Here is a 21324-nt window from a genome sequence, read left to right as displayed (position 1 = left end):
ATCTAGAGAACCGTGTCGCAAATATCCATCGCGTTTTAGCTATAAAGAAGATAAATCGGAACTCTGGCTCTAATAGTCATAAACACTCGGGATCACGTAAGTATTAAGTAACACTACAGACTGTCTTATTTGATCCCCAAAAAGGGTACCAATTATTAAAAAATACTTGGCGGCTCACGAACAATGAACTAAATTTATCGCCATTCCACGTCTGAGGATGTTCTAAGTGCAATTAACATAATCAATATGGACCTTGAAAAATTTTTTGATTGGAGCAAGAGATGTGGACTTAGTATCAACCCTAGTAAGTCGGAAGTCATTGTTATAGGCAGTCCAGGTATGATCGCATACATAATTTATCACCTATTACCTATAATGATTCTAGCTTGCCTTACTGCTCTACTTTGAGAGATCTAGGTATTCACGTAGACGAGACGCTGTCATGGTCGGATGATATATAGCAATTAGTAAGAAAACTTGCAGTGCTGAGTTCGTTACGTCGCCTTAAATCTGTTCTGCCAATCGCTACCAAAATGATGTTGGCAAACTCTTTTCTCTTATCTGTTCTAGATTATACAGAGGCAAGCTATCCTAATTTGACGGAGGACCAACATAATAGGCTTGAGCGACTTCAAAATCTTGCCATCTGGTTCATATTTTGTCAACGCAAATTTGACCATATTTCTGAATTTCGCTCCAAGCTCAAGTTGCTTCTTATACGCTCTCGCCGGAGCCAACATATTACAAATCTTATATATCTCGGCGAAACTTCAGAATTAAGATCATCACGAAGACTTATGCTAAAGCTACCCGTACATAAGTCCAACTACTTTAGTCAGTCTTTTACAAAATTTAAAATTTTTTTAAAATTATAGAAGTAATACATTCTGCCGATTTCCATAAGCTGAAGTGTCTAAAATTATCAATAGAGTGTGATATGTACAACTACCGAATGTATTTCCCGCTCCACGTCTCTCTTTCCTTCTCACTCTTTCTTAATATTTTTTTTTTCTGATGAGTTTTTTTAATTTTTACATGAAAAAATTAACAATAATAAATTGTGTTTGCTGGCAAACTAAAAAAAAAACCGACTTCAATTACATCGACAAGTAATACAACGTAGGTAGACGGAAAAAACAGTCAAGTAAATACGCATTATCAAATATTACTCCAAAAATTGTAATCAGATCTCGATGAAATTTAAATATGACCACTTGATAAACATCGGCTTTCGATTAAATTAAAAATCATCAAAATCGGTACACCCAGTAAAAAGTTATTGCGGATTTTCGAGAGTTTCCCTCGATTTTTCTGGGATTCCATCATCAGATCTTGGTTTCCTTATCATGGTACCAAACTAGGGATATCCCCTTTCCAACAAAAAAAGAATTATCAAAACCGGTTCATAAGCGACGAAGTTATCCCCGAACATACATATATATATATATATATTTTTTTTTATGTAAAATTCTTTCACTTTTGGGAAGCGTCATTATCCGCGGGTGACATAGGCTATATTATATTTTCAAAAAAAAAAAAAAATATGGAACGAAAAAATTATTTTGAAATTTTTGTGAAATACCAAAATAAAATAAATAAATTGATTTTTATATGTTAAATCATTTTCCATTTTTTATTATCATTTATTTTCAGTTGATAGAAAAATATATTTAAAAATAATTAAAAAAATGTTGAAGGGCATACTTTGTTATCTCGAAAAACTCACCATTTTAATTCATTCAAATATTTTTCTTAAGGTCCTGGAGTTACATCGAGGAATATAATATTCGCTCCAGCGCTGCACGCGGACATGGCGACCAGGCTGAGATGCGGTCGCATTAGACGACGTCCTATGTCGCGAGTACCGCCAGCCGGGTGTAGCAGAAACAGCAGTGTGTAATTTTTCACTTCAAATCATTGATTTTTAAAAAAAAAATCCTTGTATAAATCAAAGCTGCAATGCTCGCTTCGATATTGGGAAAATGGGGATTTTAATACACAGTCTGGCAATCAAATATAGAGGCGATTGAAGGATAAATAATAATCAATATGGTATAAAATAATCAATGGCAATAGTATTTTAAAAATGTTTTGATGCAAACTTTGGAGATTTAAGCCTTAGAATAAATAAACATTTAAATTCATAAAAAATATGTACGTGTGTTCAGATTTGTATACAAATAATATACTAACTAACTGGCCTGGCGAAATCCGTACCGCCTTATTTTTCGGTGAATATAAAATTATTTATATCGAAAGAAAATATTATAGCCTATCTTTCAAGCTGGATCAAACTGCACATGTGTGCAAATTTGATTAAAATCGGTTAAGTAGTTTAGGAGTCCATGGCGGACAAACAACGTGACGCGTAATTTATACATATTAATATAACGCTATCTATTATTATCGTTGTAAAAGAAAATTTTCATTTTTTATACTATACGTATACTCTCAAAAAAATATTAACTGCGTGTCTATATCTGTGTTTGAGTATGTTGTGGTTCCGTAGTAATCCCGGCGGTCCTGGAGAGCTCCTCGCGCGAAGCAAACGACGCGTCCAACGCGTCCACTGCATCGGCGGCATTCGACGCGCCCGACATTCGCGATTCCCACGATGCCACGCACTCTGATCGCGGTTTGATTACTTCATTTGCACTTTTTATTTATTAACTGCCGTAAACGAATTGTTTTGATATTTGTGAGTTGTATAAAATTTATGGATCTTTGCTTTAGTTTATGATATAATGCACAATACCATTGTACAAATCCAATTGCACAAATTTAAGTCACTTGTCTGTGAATATCTGCCATAGTATATTAGTATCATTAATAGTAATCAATGTATTTGCTCACGAAACGAAAAAAAAAACCGATTTCAATTCCATCGAAAAAATAGTCAAGTAAAAACCCGTTATGAAAGACTACTCAAAAAGTTGTAATCAGATCTCAGTGAAATTTAAATGTGACCACATGATAAACATCAGCTTTCGATTAAATTAAAAATCATCTAAATCGGTACACCCAGTAAAAAGTAATGCGGTATAATACAACGTAGGTCGACGATAAAATAGTCAAGTAAAAACGCATTATTAGATATATCTCGAAAAGTAGTTGTTAGATCTCAAATAAATTTTAATGGGACCAAATGACACACACCACCTTTCGATTAATTTTTTTTTGTCGAAATCGCTCCACCCAGTCAAAAGTTCTTAAGTAACATACATAAAAAAATACAATCGAATTGAGAACCTCCTCCTTTCTTGGAAGTCGGTTAAAAAACAAAATCGCTTCTCGCTGTCTGTATGCTTAGATCTTTAAAACTACCCAACGTATTTTGATGCAGTTTTCTTTAGTAAATAGAGTGATTCAAGAGAAAGGTTTATGGTAAAGGTATGTATATTACATGCATGATGTTGTAGAGGAACACTGACAGTTTTTTGTACCCGTGCGAAGCCGGGGCAGATCGCTAGTATATATATTAGACGACGTGTTGGCCCACCGGTCATAGTAGTGGTTTGTGGCTATTGCGCTGGCGGTTGCGGGTTCGATCCTCGCACATGACAAACATTTGTATTAGCCATACAGATGTTTGCCGTGGTCTGGGTCTTTGTACAGTCCTTGTGGATCGCCCACCGTGCCTCAGAGAACACGTTAAGCTGTCGGTCCCAGTTGTTATCATGTACACCTGATGGCGATCGTTACTTATGGAGATCAAAATCAAAATTAGCTTTATTCAAATAGGCTCCGAGAGCACTTTCGAATCGTCATTTTACAAATTAAAAATAAAAATATATTATTAATTTTGTAAAAGTGAAGCTACCACCGATTCGGAATGTAGATTCTGCAGAGAAGAATCGGCAAGAAACTTCGCAGTTACTCTTTTGAAAATAATATATAAACTGTGTTTTAATACAAAATTAGAAACATTATACATTAGATATATTACCTAAACAAGAATAGTAGGAAATATATCCGCCAACCCGCATTGGAGCAGCGTGGTGGATTAAGCTATGATCCTTCTCCTATATGGGGAAAGAGACCTGCCCAGCAGTGGGATATTACAGGTTGAAGCGAAGATAGGTATACTAATAAATGTTTCGTACACGTCTACGAGCTTTGAGGCTTCGACTTTAGACTACTTATTGAAAAATTATCATTCAAGAACATATAATAAAAAAAATGCATCCTAAAGATGATTGTTCGTATCCGAGTATTAAAGGATAGAAAGGAATTTTGGTAATTTTCATAATGGATATGAATCTTTCAGAAATGTCTCCACCGTCGCCCTCGTTGTCGCCAGTAAATAATGGTGATAATGAACAGACTCGTGAAAATATGGAAGGTAAGAAACACCATACAAATTACATTTATGTTATGTTCTTTGGTAAATATTTCTATTTTTTATTTATTTATTTGGTACATAATTATTTTTTTTTGAATTTAACAAATAGTCAACCCAAAACCCACATAATTGTATACATGTGGTAGGTACATATAGGATCGATGTTTTTGTGTAGGTTACCGCATCATGATTGATATCTATTGATTAGATAATTATCATTGATATTAGATTATTAATTATAATTAAAATTGTTAGTTTGTAATCAGATACAAAATTTCTAAGATTTTAATTATTATTTTTTCTAAGTCGGCCGATGCTACTAAAAATACTCATTACTCTTTGTCTCTTTCTACTACTGGTTAGCTTTTGTGTTCACGATTTAGAAATGGCGTTCAGTGCTGCGTTTTCGATTTCAATAATACGTGAATTATAACAGTGCTATATCATGAAGATGCTGTATACTTATTACTTGACTAGTAGGCAAAAAATAAATAGTTAAAATACTCCTCCGAAACGGCTGGACCGATTTTTATGAAATTTTGTGTGCATGTCGGGTAGGTTAGAGAATCGGCCAACATCTATTTTTCATACCCCAAGTTATAAGGGGGGAGGGGGATAAAGGGGCTTAAAACATATATGGCAAAACAACGTTTGCGGAGTCAGCTAGTGTATATATATATATATATATATATATATATATATATAACAGTCGGCTGTGACCTGTAACACAAGCATTAAGTTGCTTAACATGGGAACAGACGGCCGTGTGTGTATGTCATAAGATATTTATTTATTATTGAAATTTACGAATTTCTCTGTTAAATATCTACGGTCCATATACAGATGTAATGTATATTTACTATGAATTTTATTTATGAACCTAGAACTGGCTGCTAATACGGGGGACACGTCCAGCGGCGACAACAATCTCGAGGATGAAGTGGTTGATGTAGTGGGGACCGATAATCACGACTGTAATGCTAACACAGAGGCGGCTGAGCAAGCAGGAGGCGACGATGAACCCAACGAAGTAAACATATATATTTTATATGACTAGGGTGGCAACCAAGCATACGACCCACTGTTGGTCAGCGGTTACCTATGAACGCCTGGAACACCAGAAGCATCGCAATAGCGTTACCAACCCTCTACTCCTAAGCCATATGTATATATTAAAGGCCATGTGCAGGATTTTTCACTAACTTGACCAGCTAGGTCACGAATCACGGTATCCTAAACAAGAATAGGTTAGGCCACTTTCTTGTTGATGTGTGTTTTTTGTGACCTTAATTTAGTTCGGTTAATATGTATCTTCTTTGGCAAACTTTTAAACACTGTCAAGCATGCTGTGAATGCACCAATAGATTATTCGACAAATTTATCAAACTTTTGTTTCAAGTTCCTTCATGCTATGATCATTTATTGACAGGGCTAATATTTGCAAATATTGTTTCAGGACATGACAGTGCAGATCGCTGAATCTGCTGAAGTACTACCAGTTCAAGGGCAAGGGGTGAAGAGGAAAAGGGAATGTATGTATTTCCCAATATTTCTTTTAATATACAATCCAATATTTATTTTAATGTTGTAAACAAACATTGCTGAAACCATTATTTTTAATTTTTAGCGTCGAAAGACAAAGAACCGGACTCGGTCAAAGGATTTAATCAGGTAAGACATTTAAAGTTTTTTTTTTTTATATTACATGTCAAGGTCGGCAAAAATGTTAGTTATTAATATTATAGACTGATGAGGAATGAATTGTGGTCAGCTTTGTCCGTAAATCGTGTGAGCAGTGTCCTCGTACGAGCATTGCAATCTCTTTATAGGGATTCTCGTGCTTGTGTGAGGATAAACGGGGCATACATTGAGTTTAATATCGAAAAAGGTGTTAGACAGGGATGTATAGCGTCACCTAGGCTGTTTAATCTGTTCATGGACAATTGTTTGACAGATTTAAAAGAGAATGAAAGTGGGTTGAGAATGAATGAGTTACTCGTCAAATGTCTTCTCTATGCTGATGACCAAGTATTACTTGCGTCTTCGGCCGAGGACTTGCAGGAGATGGTAACTGCTATGAGTGGAGCTTTTGTTTTTCTTTTAAGAAAGGGAATGAAGATGAATGTATATATATATTTTATTGCACTCAAAAATATATGTAACAACAACATAATAATAAGGTTTATATATTACGGTTTAAGGCAAAGTTGGACTTATCTCTGAAAGAGATTTCTTCCAGTCAACCCATGGTCATGAGTAAGTGTTTTATATAGCGAGGTAAATTTGATAAATTTATACATATATATTAAAAAAAATATGTAAATAAGACGAAAGTGATGAGGCAGTGACAGACTGCAATATCGTGATTGGAGATGAACAAATTGAACAGGTGAATGAGTTTGTGTATCTGGGTTCAAAGTTTACAAGAGATGGAAAGTGTGAGAGTGATATTGAAAGAAGAGTGAATGCAGGAAATAGGGTGAATAGAGCTTTGCACTCCTTTATGAGCAGTCGGAAATTGACTAACAAGGATCGTTTGGCTGTGCACGAGGGGGTGTTAGTTCATACACTCATGTACGGAAGTGAAAGTTGGGTATGGCAGAGGAAACATGAAAGCAGAATAAATGCAGTTGAGGTGAGAGCGTTAAGAAGTATTATAGGAGTTAAACTGTGTGACAGGATAAGAAATAGTGAGGTAAGGAAACGTAATGGTCTGAAAGAAGATGTAGTGAAGATGTAGTGTGTGAAGATGTCTGAAAATTGAGAAAGATATGCTCAGAGTCGAGTCGAGAGAATGAGTGAAGAACGATTGACGAAAAAAGTGTATAATGCGAGTGTGAATAGAAGGGTTGGAGGGGGTAGACCTAGGCGGATGTTCCGAGACCAAATAAGGGACGTCTTGAAAAAAGTCAAGAGTACCCTAAACCGAAGAGCATGTGTGAAGGGAATAATGAAAGTGGACGAAGCGAAAGAAGTATGTAAGGATCGTTGCAAATGGAAAGAAGTGGTCTCTGCCTACCCCTACGGGAAAGAGGCGTGATTAAATGTATGTATGTATTTATTAATATTTTAATGTTATGGCCTCAATTGACATAATTATTTATTTACTTTTAATAGAAACATTACTTACTCTCACTTTATCGATATGAATAATTTGTTAAATTTTTGCAAAAAACCCAAGATTACACAATTTTAATAATAAAACATCAATAGTTGTTGCCAAACGTAACGTTAGTTCAACACTGGAAAATTTATGACATAAGCTGGAATTATTTGATTTATTTAATATAAAACAATTCTTGAAACGCCGCGTTGGCGTAACGGTCACAGCCTGTACCTGTACCTGTTGCGCTGGCGCTTGCGGGTTCGAATGCACATGACAAACATTTGTATTGGCCATACAGCTGTTTGCCGTGGTCTGGGTGTTTGTGCAGTCCTTGTGGGTCTCCCCACCGTGCCTCGAAGAGCAGGTTAAGCCGTCGGTGCCAGTTGTTATCATGTACACCTGGTAGAGATCGTTACTCATAGTAGGGAATATGTCCGCCAACCCACATTGGAGCAGTGTGGTGGATTAAGCTCTGATCCTTCTCCTACATGGGGAAAGAGGCCTATGCCCTATGCCCAGTAGTGGGATAATACAGGCTGAAGCGTAATTCTTGCGAGAGGGCATGACATGGAAAGTTTATTTTCGGACGAGACTTCGTCTAAAACCTAGACGTGTGGTAGTCCTTTTAGGTATCGAACTTTTCACGTAATAGCGATCCTGAAAACTTTAAAAGTTAATATCGTCTCATATAATTAAATATATTTAATTAATAGTCTAGACAAAGCTCGCCATTATATTACATTTGATAAACCACAGGTCCTCGTAAAAGAATACCGATTTTAGCCAAAGATGATCCGTGAGGCTATTGAAATTAAAAAACATCAAAATTTCAATAGAGAATAGCCAGCCATTACCTCCTACTTGGGATCCCATTATTCAAATAATTAAATCAAAAACCGACCATGATATGCCACAGATAAAAACTTAAGGGTAGTCGAATAATTTTGTAACGTTAGGACGTCTGATACCTCAGTCCTCCCGTGACCAATGGTTGCTGTAAAGTATCCGAAACGTCGGCATTTAAAAAACTTAATAAACCGCGATAAAATCATTATAAAGTTATAAGTTGTGTTTCATGATAAAAAAATAAATTTAAATTCGAAATCATCTATATATTAATACGTGAAATAAAAACTTTGTGCCCCTTTTAACGATAATTGCACGGACCGGAGTAGTATGAAATTTCGAAGTTTATATAAATTAGAAGTGCAGAATTCGAAAAGTTTATATGAAGTAGGAGTGCAGAATGGTAACATTTTTTAAAATGATGCATAAAAAAAATACATTAAATTGATAAAAAAAAAAACATTACACACTACCGTGTATTTGACACACACGCATATATACTTTGTTGTTTATTGTTGTAGAAATTATAATCTCTGACTACAAAACCTTAATAATGTTCAAACTTATAATTAAATTCATTTTGGTCGAATTCCGACCACTAGTTTTAATAAATCGCCATTAGTGAAATAGCCCAATTGGTAACATTAAAATGCTCGTGTGGTGTATGCATCGTCGCGGTTCATAGTTCATTTTTTTAAATTTTTTATAGCAAATTTTGAGGGATTTTTATTATGACTATTATTTTCGCTAGGCCTAATCACTTGAGACTACTTATAAAGTAAATATAGAAGACGGAATGTGTAATGCGCAATGGTATCGCACAGAGCCTGCTGCGGCTGTTGGAGTGCCCGGTGTGCCTGGAGTGGATGGAGCCGCCCATGTCGCAGTGCCGGCGCGGCCACCTCGTGTGCGGCCGCTGCCGCGCGCGCCTGTCCGCCTGCCCCGTGTGCCGCACCGCCTTCTCGTCCGTGCGCAACCGCGCCATGGAGGCCGTGAGTATATAGTGACTACACCTACGTCCGCTCGCGATTGACGTATGCGGCCCCGGTTTGGTACGCCCTCTGCTCGGCGAGCCAGGCCAGACGGCTTCAGGTCCAGCAGAACCGGTGCCTACGCTTGATAGTAGGAGCTACGAGGTACGTCAGGAACGACGTCATCCACCGCGACACCAAGACGCCCACCGTGGAGGAGTATGTGCGTCGCCTCGCACGCGCCACGTTCGCTCGCGCGGACATGAGCGCGTGCACACACCTCCACGGTACCGCACCGCTGCACGCGAGACCTTACCTTTCTGACAGACACAAATAGCCTGAGCCAGTTCAGTCTTGCGCATATTAGTACATTCAAGTAACAAATAATGAAGCCAAAGGTAGTGTCTGTAGTAATGTTGTAAGTAGATATTAGCTCGATTGCCGCTCCGACCCAGTATAACACGGCCGGGCCCGGCAGGTGGCGGAGATGCTGCACTACCCGTGCCGCCACGGCTGCGGGCGCGAGACGCGGCTGCGGCGCCGCGCCGCGCACGAGGCCAGCTGCGCCGCGCGCCACTACCACTGCCCCGCGCCCGCCTGCGCCGACCGCCCGCCGCTGGCGCTCGCCGACCTGCCGCAGCACTTCCAGGTACCCACACCTGACCTTTATACTTGCACTCTTGTGCAGACTCTATGCTGTTGTTTTCAGACTGCGCAAAGTAAACGTCTACTTTCTGAATTTGCGGTCGTTCCATCGATCGCGTGAGACTCGATTGGGGGGAGAGTCAGAAAAACTTTACGAAATATATAAAAAAATAAAAAAAAAAAATATCGAGGAGAAGGGACTGTTATGAGATAACACGTGTATTTATTTTTCGTGGAACGTGTGATTTCTAAAACAAACAAAAAACGCCTGCAACCTTGATGTCTGTCTGAAAATTTGTAAGGCGATGCTTAATTTTCCAAAATTTAATCAGATTATATTTATTATCTGCATTTAAAGATAATATTTTGTACGTCACCATATATCACAAGGTTAAAAAGTTGCTAAAAAACATCACGTGATAAAGAACAACCCCTTTCTACATTTTAATTATTTTTTTCAATTTTGCTTTCTTTATTTTGTTAAAGTTAATAACGTCCGTTATATGCTTTCCAGACAAAGCACCTACCGCTGTTGAAGGTGGGTCGAAAGCATAAGTTCTCAATGAAGGTGAACTCGGAGCAACACGACAACTGGCTGGTGATGGTAGCGCGCGAGTTGTTTCACCTACGCGTTGATGTGGACATCCGCACGTGGGGCGTGGTCGTGTACGTCGCCTACATCGGGCCCAAGTGCAACGCCAGCAACTACACCTACGAGGTGAGTATACGTTGTCACACACTACGACCATACGTAAAATATGCATGCAAATTTGTAATATATGCAAGTATAACTCGCGACATGTAAAAAGAACGCCGAAAGAAACTGGAGGGGGCGCGTTTGCGCATGGGTACACTCGCGCGCGAAAGTACTACTGTTTTATTTTTTTATTAGGTTTTCAGTCGCGGCTTCGTATAATGGTTATTGGTAGATACATTAAAAAATAATAGAAATACCAGTGCGAATATCCGGACTAAATAAGTATAACAATTATCACTTTAAAAATTACATTTTTTTTTAAACAAAAGCAATAACAATTTTTTTAGTTATTGAAATGTCGTATTCAAAAATATTAACTATCTGTACTCTCGATATTCGTATTTTAATAGTTTTTATGTGTTTAAAATGATAAATTGATATTTGTTTTTTAGTGAAATAAGTAGTAAATGGAGTTTTACAAATGTCCGTATGCTAATCTGTTGTTAAAGTGAGTGATAAATGCGGAAAAAATATGAATTACGATTGACAGTAGTTTGTTTACCAAATAAGATTGTTCCAAAAAATGGACAGTAGGAAAAAGTTTTTTCAAGAGTTGGCAACACTGTAAATCGCCTTATTTTGACAGCCAGCGTTCTTTTTACATGACGAGAATTATACGTTATAAATAATTTATTCTCACTTGTCTATGTATAACTATTTCCTAATTTAAAACTTGTGCGCGATTGTATTTTGAGTCAACGTCGAACTGTTCAACCAATAGCACACCGGCAAACATGCGACGCGTGATAAACACACTCGCACCCCTACCCCATACCACCAAATAGACTAGTGTTGCCCAAATTCAGTCTTGGTCTTGCAGTCTTGGTCTTGTTCTTGCGTTTTTGCAAGACCAAGACCAAGAACAAGACCGCGTATTTTTAGCAAGACCAAGACCAAGACTGACCGTGCAAGACTTGAGCAAGAACAAGCATAGCCTGCAAGACTCTTGCGTCTTGCAGCTAGGACTTAGCGCTATTTCACTGAGTAGTTAGGTGTAACAGTTCGGTGTATAGGTAGGTACGCTTAGGAATTCTATGAGACGCAAAAAACTGTATCAAAGAATGTGAAAAACTGGACCTATGCGCATTACGACTAATACCATAAACATAGCGAATAAAAAAATATCTATTAAAATCAAACTGAGTGCATGCATAGTTATGTTTTAACCATCGGCACTTTGATAATGCGGCATCAAAGGTTTTGTACTTACTTCTCAAAGAAATTTGCCGCTTTTCGGAAGTATATGGTTATGATACACGCGCCGGCGGCTTCTTTTGAAATCTAAAACAATCGTTGCCGCCACGCCGAAATCATAACATTTGACACTAACTACTAATAAAATAAAAAGCCTGCGATAAGAGTTTTGTATTACTTACCAGCCCGAATATCTCTGAGAGAGATGATGGGAGTAAGTATTTACTAGCTGTGCCCGCGACTTCGTCCACGAGGAATAGTAACTTTGGAGGTATAGTGACGTTCAGGACTTATTTATTTATTTTAAAACTTCTGTTATCAAACATACAAACGAACTCTTCAGCTTTATAATATTAGTATAGATGTACGCCAAAACATTCACTTATATGTAAAGAATAGTGATTGGCACTAATTCTTTACATATATTTTATTCACGCGTCACGTCTGTACAAGTAGGTAATATTTAGTGTGTGTTTGTACGCCGCACGCGGCATTGTTTGATTTGCGGCGGCATCCTTTTCATAGAGCCGGCACGTGGCGAGGCGGCGCGGTAGAAAGCAAGGAAACGTACTATAAATAAAGGAATTATTTTAATTCCAGTCATTTCCAATTGAGCTGTGCTTCGAGTCTAACTTAATAATTGTTTTTACTAATTCTCGTTGTTTTCTAAAAACGTATCACGTGTACAATTTAATATGAGTGACGAAGATTCAAATTATTCTAGTCCGAGTAACGAGAGTTTGAGTCACAGATCTAAAAGACCCAAAAGCAAATTTGAGGAGTTTTTCGAAATAATTCATGCATCCCAAACTGCCTTCTGTAAATTGTGCCAACATAAAAAGATTGAAATAAAAATGAAAAACAGAAACACTTCAGGCTTAAGGAAACATCTAATATCTTTCCACAAAAAGGAATCAGAAATATTTCTTCCTGTTAAACCAAAATTAAGTGGAGATATCACAAGCTTTTTAGTAACCGCTGGAAGAAGTGGACAGGTAAGAATATTTTTTTAACAGTTAAAAGAATTTTAACTCTGCGTAGCTATTCATGCGATACTTTCAAAAACGCCATTAACTTACGTAAGTATTTTTGAGTTAGTGGTGTTTTCATCAAGGGGTGCGACATATTAAGTATGTAATTATCGTCTTAAATATTTTTTATAAACACCCATATTTTCATTTAATCGGCCAGTAACAACTAAGTACTTTAATATCTATGATTTTATTTTTGTGTTACCCACATTAGGAATTCTAAACATTTTTTGAATATCATATCAAAAATTGACCGCTCCAGCGGGGTTCGAACCCGCGTCTCCGACGTACCGTGTCGGCGCTCTAGCCAATTAAGCTATGGAACGATACACCCGCTCGAGCGAAATTTTCGATATGATAATTTTAAATTACGGTTTAAGCGAACCGTGGCGCCGTCTATAGTGAGCTCTTTACAGAAACCCGTAACTATTCAAAGTTTCATATTACAATGAAAATCTTTGACAGGAGACGACACCGTGCTATTTTTAATATCTAAGATTTTATTTTTGTGTTACCCACATTAGGAATTCTAAACATTTTTTGAATATCATATCAAAAATTGACCGCTCCAGCGGGGTTCGAACCCGCGTCTCCGACGTACCGTGTCGGCGCTCTAGCCAATTAAGCTATGGAACGATACACCCGCTCGAGCGAAATTTTCGATATGATAATTTTAAATTACGGTTTAAGCGAACCGTGGCGCCGTCTATAGTGAGCTCTTTACAGAAACCCGTAACTATTCAAAGTTTCATATTACAATGAAAATCTTTGACAGGAGACGACACCGTGCTATTTTTAATATCTAAGATTTCATTTTTGTGTTACCCACATTAGGAATTCTAAACATTTTTTGAATATCATATCAAAAATTGACCGCTCCAGTGGGGTTCGAACCCGTTCGAACCGATCGTTCCATAGCTTAATTGGCTAGAGCGCCGACACGGTACGTCGGAGACGCGGGTTCGAACCCCGCTGGAGCGGTCAATTTTTGATATGATATTCAAAAAATGTTTAGAATTCCTAATGTGGGTAACACAAAAATAAAATCTTAGATATTAAAAATAGCACGGTGTCGTCTCCTGTCAAAGATTTTCATTGTAATATGAAACTTTGAATAGTTACGGGTTTCTGTAAAGAGCTCACTATAGACGGCGCCACGGTTCGCTTAAACCGTAATTTAAAATTATCATATCGAAAATTTCGCTCGAGCGGGTGTATCGTTCCATAGCTTAATTGGCTAGAGCGCCGACACGGTACGTCGGAGACGCGGGTTCGAACCCCGCTGGAGCGGTCAATTTTTGATATGATATTCAAAAAATGTTTAGAATTCCTAATGTGGGTAACACAAAAATGAAATCTTAGATATTAAAAATAGCACGGTGTCGTCTCCTGTCAAAGATTTTCATTGTAATATGAAACTTTGAATAGTTACGGGTTTCTGTAAAGAGCTCACTATAGACGGCGCCACGGTTCGCTTAAACCGTAATTTAAAATTATCATATCGAAAATTTCGCTCGAGCGGGTGTATCGTTCCATAGCTTAATTGGCTAGAGCGCCGACACGGTACGTCGGAGACGCGGGTTCGAACCCCGCTGGAGCGGTCAATTTTTGATATGATATTCAAAAAATGTTTAGAATTCCTAATGTGGGTAACACAAAAATAAAATCTTAGATATTAAAAATAGCACGGTGTCGTCTCCTGTCAAAGATTTTCATTGTAATATGAAACTTTGAATAGTTACGGGTTTCTGTAAAGAGCTCACTATAGACGGCGCCACGGTTCGCTTAAACCGTAATTTAAAATTATCATATCGAAAATTTCGCTCGAGCGGGTGTATCGTTCCATAGCTTAATTGGCTAGAGCGCCGACACGGTACGTCGGAGACGCGGGTTCGAACCCCGCTGGAGCGGTCAATTTTTGATATGATATTCAAAAAATGTTTAACTAAGTACTTTATTTTGGTAAATTACAGTACAGTGCAACCTTAATATAACAAATATCAATTTAACGATTTTCTCGATTTAACAACAACAAACCTCCTCCTCTTATACGGTCAAACCTAGTATGTTTTAAATAATAACACAAGATTTATTGTTTTGTTTCAGTCGGAAAACAGCAGTGACAACATCACGACAGCTACAGTTGATTGGGTGGTGAAAAAATATCTTCCCTTCTCATTTTTCGATGACGAAGCTACACAAGTATATTTTCAATGTATTTGCCCTAATATGGTGTTTCCTAAAAGGTCTACACTTAGAAGGAAAGTCAAAGAGCGATTTGAAGAGCTCCAATTGAATCTCAAGGAACGACTTCAACAATTATCATCTAAAATGTCTTTTACCATTGATGGGTGGACGTCAATTGCTGGTAGGAGTTACTACGGGGTTACTATTCATTATATAGACAACGAATGGAAGTATCAATCTGTAGTTCTTGATTTTATACCATCACGCGGTCGACATACTGGGGAAGATATTGCAACGATTTTCCATGAATGTTTATTGGAATATGGCATAATTGATAAAATACAAGGTATCACGGTCGACAACGCAACTGCAAATACCAAATTTATGTATGAACTGGGCAAACAGCTGCCGCCACACTTTGATTCAGACAATCAACATTTCCGGTGCTTTGCTCACATTTTAAACCTTGGTGTACAAGATTTATTAAAGACCTTAGCATTACACTGTGAGTCTGACACTAACGCGCAAGATCAGCAGTACGAAGACTATGCAGACGAAACTGAGGATGAGGAAGATGAAGAATCTGCACCAAATATTGCTGACTCGCGTACATCTGTAACAAAGTTACGCAGTATTTCCAGTAAAATAAAAAGAAGTGAGATAGTGAAGAAGAAGTTTCAGTCTGCTTGTGAAGCAGCTGGCGTGCCATCAAATCTAAATGCCATTCTTGACTGTCCAACGAGATGGAATTCCACACATGATATGATTGGATTTGGTTTAAAAGTGAGAGCGGGCATTGACATATTGTGCAGTTCTGTCACCGAATTAAATGATTTTCAAATCACAGCTAATGAATGGCAGGTACTCGAAAAATTACATAAATTTCTAATAAACTTTAAACTTTTAAGTACAAAACTTGGTGGAGACAAATATGTTACATTACCGCTAGTCATTGTATCATTCAATCTCTTGCTAGATAAAATTGAATCCATGGTAAAACAGTTAGATGAGAAACCTAATCGATCTGAAGTGGATGAAAGGCTCATTCTAGCTTTCCAAGCAGCTCGAGACAAAATGCTTAAACATTACAAGAAGAGCAACTGGATTTATTGTACTTCTTTAATTTTAGACCCAAGGCATAAGGCTCAGACTTTTGACCTGACAATGTGGGGGAAGCAACTTAAAACAGAAAGTCTGCGCAAGTTCAATGAACTTTATGAAGAATATAAAAGTCTACACTCACTGAACAAATCTCTGGAATTACCAGAAAAAGAAAATAAAGTATGTGATGAAGATGAAGACGTAATAGACTTTGATAAACTCTATGAATGTCCCTCGACGTCATCTGGATCTTGTCTTCAAGGCTTAGTAATAGACGAGTTGGAGGAGTACCTGAGAAAACCAAGAACTGCCAGCTCGGAAGACATTTTAGATTGGTGGAGGACGCATGAGACAGAGTATCCGATTTTATCGAAAATGGCCCGTGATTTTCTCTCAATACCTGCAACTTCAGTACCTGCTGAGAGGTTATTTTCTAAAGCATCATTAGTAATTAGAAAACATAGAAATAGGTTAAGTGATGAGTCAGCCAGATGGTTACTTTGTATTAATTCTTGGTCAAAAAAATTTATATAAAGTATCATAACCTAATGATAAAGCTGTTGATTTGTGTTGTATTTTATTTTTTATTCAAATAAATGATAAATCGTAAAACTCTTTTATTAAATTTCTTATAAGTTGAGGGTTCAATCTCTTTCTAGACAGATAAGTATTGTTCTTTAAAATACAGTCAAGTTATTGTAATTAATTTGTTTTTTTACATGTTTTAGCAAATGTAAGCTTATAAATCATAAATGTTTATTAAGAAACAGTTACTTCCATGGAAAACGACATATAGGTCAGTTGATTTTTCGAATTTCTTATCAAATCTTCAGTTATTTATTAATCTGCTTGATCTTTACTATGGCTATGTTAATTCAAGCTCACAATGTTCCAATTCTAATACGTTTTTCTAAGATTTAAAGTAAACTTTAATAAATAGTAATAGACTAATAGGTAATTGCAAGACTTGCAAGACTCTTGCTGCAAGACCAAGACCAAGACCAAGACTGGGAGCGCAAGACCAAGACCAAGACCAAGACCAGGTGTATTGGCGCAAGACCAAGACCAAGACTGGCTAAGTCTCGTCTTGTTCTTGCATTTGGGCAACACTAAAATAGACCGATAAATCGCCTCTGCGCAGCTTCAAGGCCAGCGTTCTTTTCACATGACGCGAACTATACCTAATTACATAATATTCTTAAGCTTTTTTTTTTAAATCAAATTCTAATCATTAAAAATACAATACGCCTTTTGTAAACTATAAAATGATAATGAAAATGATATATAAGATGAAAATGATAATGATTATAGTACTCGCATAGTAAGTTTTTTTGGTAAAAAAAAAATATTCATAAAAAAATCTATTTATTCATATATTTGTCGTGTTTTTCACAATAAATTAGATAATATAGATACATATTTATATGGAGTTATTAGATAATTACCTATTATTTAAGTATAAACATTAAAACGTTTAAACATTTACTGACAACCTTAACTTGTACTTCAATAACAAACAATTGGGCAAACAAATTCAATGGGAGCGATGGCTTGTATAGATATTCAAGTAGAAAATTTAAACTTTACTAAACAATGTAATATGTAATAAAAAAAATAGTATAGAAGCAACACGATTTAAAAAAAAATGTTGAATTTTATATATATATTTTCTAGTTCTTGATTTTTGTTTTAATTTTGTTGATTGGTTTTTAATTAAGTACATAAAAATATTTAGGAAATTTAGTATTATAGAAAATAACAAATACCGTAAAATAAAATAAATCAAACAAAATAAAACAAAATAATCATAAAAATAATAATTCAAACTATTAAGTGCAATAAAAAAAAACTGCCTGTCTTTATTTATTTTTGTCGACAGTATAAAATTACATAAATAATTTTACTAGCAATATTTTAGTTTTACCAACGTCATATTATACAGTCGTGTGACTGATATTACGTCACTTCCGTTATATATTTTTCTTACGGTTTTAGTATCACATTTTTTTTAGTTCGCTCGCCCAGCCAAATGTCAAGCCTGCCGTAAGGAACTTCGTTCCAAAAACAAGAACATATAATTTTTGAGCAAACAAATTCAACGGGAGCGTTGGCTTTGCATGGTTTTAGAAAGTTTGAATAAATTTGGCTCATATCTTGTTGTTTTAAGTTTCAAACATGGCATAAATTTTCTTTTTTTAACTGCCGTCTTACTTTACTTTTAATTATAATCATACAGAAAGCTTGCTCGCACGAATATATTGATCCGAAGGTAGTAAGCACTCCAATAACTTTGAAAAGCTATCGCACTTTATTATGAAAAAGGAGGTCTGAACACTGAGTCTCGATTTCGTTTAACAATTCTTTAAACTGGCGGTGGTAGAGTGCTTTTGAAAAGATGCTATTAACAATTTTGATTACCAAATTCATAACTTCAACTATTTCAGCCGAAAATGTTTAGGGCACAAAGCGCTTCATAGTGTATAATGCAGTGAAACTTCAAAATTTCGTGGATAATTTAATTTTCTTTTTTTTTTTGATAAAATCAAGTATAATTGATTCTCTCCCCGTCTCTTCCCGTGGGTGTCGTAAGAGGCGGCTAAGGGATAACAAGGTTCCACAACCACCTTGGAACTTAAGAAGCCGACCGGTGGCGGGATAACCATCCAACTGCTGGCTTTGAAATACACAGGCCGAAGACGGGCAGCAGCGTCTTCGGTGCGACAAAGCCAGTACTGCGGTCACCAACCCGCCTGCCCAGCGTGGTGACTATGGGCAAAACACATGAGTTCACGTTATTTTTGGCGTAAACTTGTGGAGGCCTATGTCCAGCAGTGGACTGTATAGGCTGTAATGATGAAGTATAATTGCTTATGGAACTAAAGAGCCACAGCTTCACATCCAAAGAGCCGAATGTGGCTCGCGAGCTGCAGGTTGCCGACCCCAGGACTAGACCTATGTTTGGTTATTGTTTACATATCCGATAATATAATGTTAGTGTAAGAAGTCACAGTTAAAGTTATAAAAAGTTAATTATGTGTAACCTACACTCATCTCTGTTGTTCTTTTCTTTCACTTTTAATGACATCTATATGCATTAATTTTCTTTATTTTTTACTCTAGGTTACAGTCACCGGTCAACACAACGACAGGAAGCTAGTATACACGCGTGCAACGCACAGCGATTTGGAGAGTTCGTCTCTCAACGTGAGTCGTCAGGACTGCTTCCACCTGACCCTCGATCAAGCGCTCAACTTTTTGCGATTCAAAAACCGATTCTGCGAACCGGACAAGTTCCTGGATTTCGTGGTCGAGATCAACAAACGCGAAGTGCCAGTCGAGCCAGCGGTCGAGTCGGATTCCTGATTAGAGTGTGTCGTGTACGTGAGCGAGGGCCGCATCGTGCGCTACGAGACTCACGGACTGGCCGACGCGCCCGCAACCGACGACCACGAGTAACGCGCTGAGGGCTCTGCGGGTAATGCCCGATTGCTGTATTCCGAAAACGATTAATTTGCTTTATTAACCGTTAAATTTCAAACAAGACATGCGCTAAAATTAATGGTTTGTAAGCAAAATGAAATGATGTTTGAATATGGAAACCCAGCATAAGTCGAATACAGCGGGCTCGTCGCTATAGACATTCACAGTGCGATTGTGTTGCATCTGTGAGTGTCTATCGTCGTTTGTAGTGATGTCACACTGCATCTGCAGCAAATTTTCGGTAATATTTATCTTTTTGATCAATTAATCTGTTTATGTTATTTTTTGAAATCTCGTTTGTAGTATGAAAAAAAAAAACTGCCGTCTGGGACGTATGAATATAACAGTTTTAATATAGTCAGTAATTTTAAGATTTTTAAAATTAAACTATGTAGACGTTTCTTTGTTGTGCTATTATTATATATTAATCTTTTATAACTAAGGATACTTTATTACGTGAGTTACCTGCACTTTTGTTCCTTTATATGTTTCTAATTTTTATTTTTAATCTAGCGAGCCCATTACTTAGTCATAATTTTAAAATATTCGTTCAATGAATGAATTACTAAGTAAAAGACTATTTTTATATCTTTAGTCATAAAGTTATAGACTACTTTTAATTTATATTTCATCTCATTCAACTTCTTAGTTATAAAAAGAAATTTCATTAATTCCTATAATGAAACATCCATTTTAATACGCAACAAATTTCATTGTACTGTTAAGATTTAAGTTGTCAATGTAAGAATATTTTTAAGGATTGATTTGTGATCTCAACCACACCCATCATACTCATTGCTATAAATAAACTATAAGAAGTTTTTGAAATAAATAAAACGTATTTAAGAAGTATTTAAGAGTAATAGAATTAAGAAAAGCCTACCTATCTACATTCTAAATAATTCTCTAAAATGACTTAATCGATTTAATACTTTTTTACTACTAAATAGTTATATCTTTCAAATGTATCAATAAACGTAAACATCATAGATTAACTAATTATAGCAGAATATTAATTGATGTAAGAAGTCGCTGAACATTGGACCATGTTTTCAGCCACTTATATATGTGGTTTATATATAATACAAAGTTTCAAGTCAGTCAATTTGACCGATCCATGCTATTGAATAGAATATTAATAAAAATATATAAAAATTTAAAATATTATTATGCATTTGCACTTTATTCATTATATTCTCATAATTATGTATCCTCTATGTAACGATTTATAATAATCTATTTAACCATCATATTAGCATTTATGACCAATATTAGATTGGTGTTAGGTTAAAAGATCATTTAATTCAACTTTACATTTGTCAGGTTTAAAATTGTTAGGTTTTAGCCGTCTTAACGATCAGTTTGAGTTAATTATGTAATTAAATGATAGTATAAATAAAACGTTAGTATTGTTAGAAGAACCGACGACCAATGGGGAAGAAAGGATCTCGAATGGCGGCCACGTCTCGGCAAAAGAAGCACAGGCCAACCAGGTAGACTGACGACTGACCAAAGTGGACATGACCGAATGGAGTGGCGAGCAATATGGGAGGCCTACGTCCAGCAGTGGACTTGTAAGTGTTGATGGATGGATGATTATTAAAATTGTCTCAATGTATGAATCGTCATTTGTGTTTTACTAAGATGCGCTTATAATAGCAGGT

General features: G+C 36.6%; 1 protein-coding gene across 1 annotated transcript; it reads left to right on the top strand.

Annotated features, from left to right (window-relative positions):
* The first annotated feature begins 246 nt into the window (after nt 1-246).
* Nucleotides 247-19543, top strand: LOC123654744 (E3 ubiquitin-protein ligase sina-like). Its single transcript, XM_045590629.1, has 10 exons — nt 247-337; nt 2510-2635; nt 4268-4342; nt 5227-5372; nt 5799-5874; nt 5970-6013; nt 9119-9286; nt 9744-9958; nt 10418-10628; nt 19301-19543. Exons 1-10 carry the CDS (start codon nt 247-249, stop codon nt 19541-19543), a joined length of 1395 nt encoding a protein of 464 aa, XP_045446585.1.
* The last annotated feature ends 1781 nt before the right edge of the window (nt 19544-21324 follow it).

Source organism: Melitaea cinxia, chromosome 6 (assembly GCF_905220565.1).
Source record: "Melitaea cinxia chromosome 6, ilMelCinx1.1, whole genome shotgun sequence".
NCBI classification, from domain to species: domain Eukaryota; kingdom Metazoa; phylum Arthropoda; class Insecta; order Lepidoptera; family Nymphalidae; genus Melitaea; species Melitaea cinxia.
The sequence above is the reverse complement of the archived record's forward strand: the minus strand, read 5'-3'. Positions and strand labels throughout refer to the sequence as shown.

Coding starts and splice junctions, on each gene's coding strand:
- LOC123654744 (XM_045590629.1), top strand. CDS start 247: ATGGACCTTGAAAAATTTTTTGATTGGAGCAAGAGATGTGGACTTAGT. Junction 6,014..9,118: donor CGGTCAAAGGATTTAATCAG/GTAAGACATTTA, acceptor GGTATCGCACAG/AGCCTGCTGCGGCTGTTGGA. Junction 9,959..10,417: donor TGCACTCTTGTGCAGACTCT/ATGCTGTTGTTT, acceptor TCCGTTATATGC/TTTCCAGACAAAGCACCTAC.